General features: G+C 37.7%; 1 protein-coding gene across 3 annotated transcripts in view; it reads right to left on the bottom strand.

Moving 5' to 3' along the window:
* SCG3 (secretogranin III) overlaps positions 1-6,598 on the bottom strand; it is a 34,255-nt gene extending 27,657 nt beyond the window's left edge. Inside the window, exons 1-4 of one of the 3 annotated variants that reach the window (XM_081048471.1) lie at positions 6,206-6,598; positions 5,426-5,478; positions 4,879-4,924; positions 4,567-4,782 (exon numbers count right to left, since the gene is read on the bottom strand). In XM_081048471.1, coding sequence (XP_080904597.1) covers positions 4,567-4,782; positions 4,879-4,924; positions 5,426-5,478; positions 6,206-6,296 — 406 coding nt within the window. In that variant the 5' untranslated portion in view covers positions 6,297-6,598. The remainder of the gene's footprint in view (positions 1-4,566; positions 4,783-4,878; positions 4,925-5,425; positions 5,479-6,205) is intronic. The other 2 variants (XM_081048472.1, XM_081048473.1) reach the window with 2 other exon arrangements.
* Positions 6,599-6,902: the final 304 nt, after the last annotated feature.

Genomic DNA, 6,902 nt, shown 5'->3' with positions numbered 1-6,902 from the left:
TATTCCATATTATCCAAAGCACCCTTCTGTATATTATATAATTTGATATTCCACTTCCATGCAAGGAGTAGATTAGTAGTATTCACACATGTACTCACTTGGTAGACAAATTCTTGGGCTGAGGGTGGAGGAATCTGCCTTACACCCAGAATCAGAAAGTGTGTACTGAAGATTTTATGACTTACCTGGAATAAATGTTTACTTCTAAGTGAACATGTGTCAGAGTGCCTTTATATAATGCAGCTTAATGTGACAAGCCTCTTTTTCCAGAGAACAGGGAACTTATTTTATGTGCCTGGAACTTAAACTTTTAAAATGTGACAACAGATTTGCACATTTGGAAATCTATGTGAATCTCTGCAGAGAAGATTGCAAATATGTATCCTTGGCATTCCCTGGGCACACATTTGGCCGCACTACTTCAGACTAAAGCAAGGGCCCATCCTGAGGGAAAGGGAGGATGCAGTAGGGCCAGGGGCAAGGAAGCATTGCACCTCCTCCACGGACAACTCCCAGGAGTCAATTGGTCTTTTCCAATCTATACCACATGGAACAGTATACTTATATGTGCTAGTTTACAAGGCACTGAACTCCCCTTGTCATATCTAGGCAAGTTGAAAAGATCAGAATTTTAGCCCGTGATACGTCTTGTTATCTACGTTTCTATATCTTCTACTGTAAAGGAAGATAATAAGGTTTAAAAGCACCTTTTAAATTACAAAGTATTATATGAAAATTAATGTATTGTCATAACAGACAGTGCATTTGTACCTGAAATAAAGGAACTGCAATTATCTTCTAGGGGTAATAGACATTGAATCCCTGGCCAAATTCTGCCCCAACAATTCTGATCATATTCACTTAAAGAAAGAAGAACCTAGTATTTCTATTTTGAGTTTACACTTTTCTTTCATGGCTTCAGGGGATTCAAACAAGGAATTTCTACCATGGTCTGTCTCTTAGACTCTATGAAGATGGAAGTATATGCAGCCTCAGGCAGATTATCTTCTTGTTTGGAAAGAAGCTAAGAAAAATGAGTGGGGTGGTTATGCACAAAGGGCTGGAAAGTTTCTGACAGTATATTGTTGCCGAGCTGCTGGCCAACCCATTAATCGTGAGCCCTTTGAACCAGAGTGACCAATGAACACAAAAGCCCTAAGAAAAATCCCATAAAATCAGTTTCCCCACTGGCTGAAAATTGAGTCCATCATCTGTGTTTTTTTTCTTCAGGAGCAGAAACTCACTATCATTTAGGTCTGATTTTTCTATTTGTGGGTTGCAAGTCATACTCTAGGGAATAGATGGAGCAGAAACGGGCCGGCTCTATGCAGAGGTGGAAAAATTTATTTCCCTTCTCACTTATCCCTTAGGCTCTGAAAAGGGAAGAGTATTGGTAGCTTCCGCAGGCAACCAATAGTTGCCTTTTTCAGATCCCAAGGGATATGTGGGAAAGGAAGTAAATGAGATGACTGCTTTTCAGCTCATGTACTTCCCAACAAGGAGAACGCTAGCAACACTCTGAAGGAGTAGCCTTTTTCCTCCGCTGCACTGCTCTTCTGTCTTGACATAGGCCTTCCCAGCAGAGCTTTGCTAGATGGGGTTAATAATCAAGCACTTGGGCATTGCTCCTTACCTCCCACTGATTTCCCCTGGCTCCTCTAATATGGACAGAATTAGTCAGAATGATTTATCTAATACTCAGGAAGGTATTTCACCCTCCTGTACAGATAATTACGGGGAAGCCAAACATGAATTCAACATTTATAACCTTTTTTAAGCAGCTACAACATTCTAAGTAAATGTAAAAAGGACATGTTCTGCTTGGTTATGTTTTTTCCAGTTATGTTTTGAATCTCTAGCATTTAACATGACACTTGATATTCATTTGTTGAATACATTTTAATTAAAATCTTAATATGGGCCAGAACTGGAGAGTGATGAATAGTGTAGCCATGGTCACTAATTGCACAGAGCTTATTGTCTAGTTCGTAGTCTGACATATAGTAATTGCTCAATGAATATTTGTTTGGTGAATGCACACAGGAGCCTGAAAGCACTACTTCATAAAAGAAAATTCAAAAAATCCTGAATCACGCATGCTGCAGAAAACACTGAAGGAGAATCAATGGGCTCTATAGCACAAGCCTATTTGGAGGTTTACTAAAGGCGTGGGAAAGCACCCTGTGGAAGTTAGGTTCCCTTGTCCTCCCGTCTGGGATGTGTCTGCATGCCTCTGAGCTCTAGTCACCTTGATGGTACCCAATACTCTGGTTCCAGGATTTCCAGGGTATGAGAGGAGACCAGAAATTCATCCATAAATCATTTATCTCTAAGAATCTTCTCTACAATCACAAGTAGACTTAAAATGACTCCTAGGGACAACCTAGAGCCATCAGGACTAGCACTTGGTAGTTCAGAACCCATTTGGGATGGTAACAAAATGTTGAATAATTTAAAATCAGTTGCTCAAGTTAGTGGTCAGATCACAAATAGACATGTGCCTCTGCCTGTATGTACAACTAGTTTGACCAAAACATTCAGTCAAACAGATATTAGACTGTTTTTTTTATTTTATTAAATCAAAAGGTCAGTTCAGTCAAAGTGGTTGAATCCGTTTTGTGTGCAGCTATGCCCAGTGTCTATTTCTAATCCAAATAATTTAGGTTAAAAAGTCAAATTCAAGAATAAAAAAACAAATTCCCTGAGTAGGAGATGTAATACGAAATGTGTCAAAATATAAAGCATCTCCCCTACCCTATTACATGCACAACACACTTCTGAAATCTCCTCAGGCTATAATATCCTATAAAAGTCAAATTTAATTGGTAGTTATTTTCTTGCAGAGAGAATCAGCATCATTCTCTTGTGGCCATGGCAGAATAAGGACATATAAGAAAATCTGTAGTCACTTCTAAGCACTGGTCCTCAGAATGGAAAACATGCTCTCTTCCTCAATGCCTAGGTACAATAGTTTATTTATTCACTCGTGTATTCTTTGATTTGTTCATTCATTCATTTATCAACTCTTGCAATGAATTCATGAGCATCCAGACACGGGCTATAATGTCTCTGTTCTCGTGAGGTTTTCAGGTTAGTTTAGGAGAAAGAGATAAATCATAAGTCATCACACTTAGAAATGTAAAATTACAAACTGCATTAAATGCCATGAAGGAAGAGAACAACGTTTCCATTAGCTCATGTATGCTGGATAAACCTAGAAAAGCAGATAAGAACCAGTCCATGCAGGACTGTGGAAGCCATGTTAAAGATTTTGGTTTTTATCCAAAGAGAAATGGGAATCCATTAATGGGTTTTATGCAAAAGAGTGACATGCTCATATTTGCATGTTGGTAAGATCACTCTGGCTGCTACATGAAGAATGAGTTGGAGAGGGGCAGAGTGGATGCTGGAAGATCTATTAGAAGATTTTGCTGTGTTCAAGTGAGACATGATTGGAGCTTGGAAAAAGATGGTGGTGATTAGAGATAGAGAAAAAAATTGAGCGATACAGGAGAGAAAATTGATGTGACTGGAGGAATAGAATTTGAGAGGTAAGAAAAGAGAGAAATAGTGTAATTCCTAGATCTCTGTCTTGAAAAATTGGGTGAGTGGTAGTGCCTTTCCTAGAGAAGGAACACACCACGAAGCTAAATTGTAAGGTGTACAGAGATTAATCTTGGACGTGTTACGTTTGAGGTGCTTCTGAGACTTCCAAGACAAGATGTCAAGTAAGTAGACAGAATATATATACTGGGGGTGCCAAAAAATTTGTACACAAGTGGACATTTTGGTCAATGTTGCTCAAGCAGTAGTTTGCCGTAATCAGAAGTGTCTGGACGCTGATGGTGACCACTCTGAGCATCTCTTGTAATTGCAGAAGTCAAATATGACTTGTATTCGTCTTTTGTTATCAGTATATATTGAGTATTATGATTTTAATACAGTTTTCCTTTCTTAAAATGTGTATACATTTTTTGGCACTATATATATCACTAAATATATATTTATATATGTATATAAAATCTGTCTATAGCTCAGAAAAGTCTGTATTAGTGATATGAGACATCAGGATATCGATGGTAACTGAAACTCTGAAAAGGTTAGAATGACCTAGGGGGAAAGGCTATAGCTAGAAAGAGAACACTGGAAAGGGAATAATAGATATTTCACCTTTGAGAAGAGGGTATTTTGATTTAATTATTTGATTTAATTTGATTTAATTATTTGAGAATTATGATTTTTGTTTGTCAAAATAAGATCTTGTAAAATAAATTGGAATGTTAAAATGAATTCAGTAACATAAAATATAGACAGTAAATCAAAAATATTTTTTCCAAAGCATCAGTAAAGGAAACTTTAAAGAGAAAATAAAATCTGGACTTCTGGGGAGCTGGGGCTTTGCATATTATCAATAAATTTGGACTTTATATTCATTTTGGACCTGACTAGTAAAGGATTATGAGTGTACAAGAGATATTTTTTTAAATATAGGACTTTCTTCTAACCCATAATGGGAAACTCCAAATTAGAAAAAATAGGTAGCAAAAGTTCTTTTTCCTCATTTACCTTGAAATTTATGATCCAGTCCACTCTTAGTGGAATCATAATCATCAATCAGTCTTCGATTCTTGGTTGAATCAACATCTTCCACATTCAATTTATTATCATATGGGGAGCTTCTTATGGATTGCCTTTCTTTCTCAATTTTTTCCTTCTCTGTTATTGCCTTTAGCAGTTTCAAGTTATCAACAAAGGAATGATTGCTTTTACCTGGCTTGTTTTCTGGAAGAAAGGCCCCCAAACCCCACAACATCTATTTTAGTTAAGATTCTCATAACGCACATTATTTAAATTAACATCAGTATAGTTTCTTTTTACCTGGAGGATATGGTTTTTTAATCCTGTCTGCTTCTGCTTCAGCAATCTGTGAAACAAATAGGAAATATATCTGGTTTTAAATAGTTGCTCCACCACTTACCAAATATGACAGCTAAATGATTTAATCTCCATGGGATTTAGTTTTCTTGCTTGTAAAATGTAGATAATAATTTCTATCTCAAAGCATGTCATAAGGATTAAATGAGATAAAATAAAGGGCAGATGATCTGTAAATATTAATTCCTGTCTCCTGTCATATTGATGAAAGGTAAATCTCTGATAAATTAAGTAATCTTCAAATAGAATGGATGTAATGTGGAGCTTACTGGGTTATTATGCAGTCAGCTCTATGTATTATACAGAACTTTCTATATAACTGTCAAGACATAGATATTACCAAAATCATATTTCCCATTCTAATTTCTGTCAATTTATTATTAATCTCCTAAAGTTTGTGAATTCAAAATGGCTAAAATGTCATAGCATAATTATATTAAGTTATAATAACTAAAATAAAATAGCATTTATAGTTTTATTTTTGACCCACCTGTTCATTCAGAGGTCTTTCTGCACTTAATTCTCTATTATGTAGGGGTTTGTCTAGAATAAAAACACATGTATAAATTTAATTGTACATTGGAAAGACACAATATATCTCTTATTAAATAAAATCTTCATAAAAGAAAAACAATTATTAGGAGAAATATTGTTGGATGAGTGTGAAACAAATACATATATGTGTATATATATATATATATATATATATATATATATATATATACACACACACACAAAGAGTATACATAATAATGATTATAATCTTGGCTTGCTTATTATCTTGCTGTATTTCCTGAGTTAATAGAATTACACTTTTTTTTTCCTGACTACAAATCTAATACATAGCTCTAACACTTGGTCTATCAGCTGTTTTCACCTAGACAGAGTATAATTTGGATTAGTATTAGCACATTAAAAACTCTTTTGTCACATACTGCACATTTTATGAATAGAGTATTTTAGAAAGATTTTAAGACAACAAGAAAAAACAAACCACACAGCCAAACCTCTTTATTAGGCGGAAAAGCCACCCCCTCCTAATTTCAAAATAAGATCTTTCAAAACAACCTAGGTTATCGCTCTATCATGTTACAAGTCAGGGGGGCGGGAATCTGTCTCTAAATTCGAACTGATTTCTCTGTTCGAGAATGGACATGGATATGATCTGATTAGAAAATCAGGCAAGGTGATTTACAGCTCATGGATTATGCCAAGCTTTACCTTTTTGCGGCGAAATAAAAGGAGGGCTGGAAGGAAAGTGTCCACGTACCTTGGCTGCCTCCCGGTTTGGGGAAAGCTTGAATTGAACTGCTGTGAAGCACCAACACTAGAATCCAAGTGCCGGTCCAAAGGAACCCCATTCTTCCACTCTTGGCTTCAGAAACAGGCTGGCTCTGGCTCCGGGAGCTGTGGCTTTTGTTATGAATGAAAGAGAGGAGCAAAAACAGGAAGAGCTGGAGAGTGGGTGCGGGGACCCAGCTGCCGGTGGAGCTAGGCGCGGCTCTAGAGTAATGGGATTAGAAAGGCTCAAGGCTCTCGGGAGGCAGGTCTTCAGGTGGAGGAGAGCGCTGTCCGCCCCGTGGGTGCTGAAGTTCCTGGGACGCGGAGCCGGCCGCGGGGAGGCTAGGGCGTAGCCTTACTCACGCTCCCTCCTTAAGAGGAAATGAGGAAGGAAGCGCATGCTCCCTGCGAACCAGAGGCGGGAAGGGATGGCGTCAGTGACTCCAACTCCACTCCAATCCCCCGGGAATGGAAGGAGGAGGGGCAACATATCGGCTAGCGTATTTTCTGTGCCGCAGTCCTAGGCTGCTTCTGTGCTCAGGGTCACCTGGATTCCTGTAAGCTTGGACATCATTGTCCTAATTTCCCAAGTAAACGTTATGTCAAGGACCAAATGCCTTCTCTGCCCGTGTACCTGTAAAGGGAAGCTCGGTAACCTGTGTGAAGTGTTCTACTTTGGGATTATT

The sequence above is a fragment of the Rhinolophus hipposideros genome, assembly GCF_964194185.1.
Source record: "Rhinolophus hipposideros genome assembly, chromosome: 5".
In the NCBI taxonomy this organism is placed as follows: domain Eukaryota; kingdom Metazoa; phylum Chordata; class Mammalia; order Chiroptera; family Rhinolophidae; genus Rhinolophus; species Rhinolophus hipposideros.
Note: the sequence above shows the minus strand (reverse complement) of the source record. Positions and strands in the feature narration are given on the sequence as shown.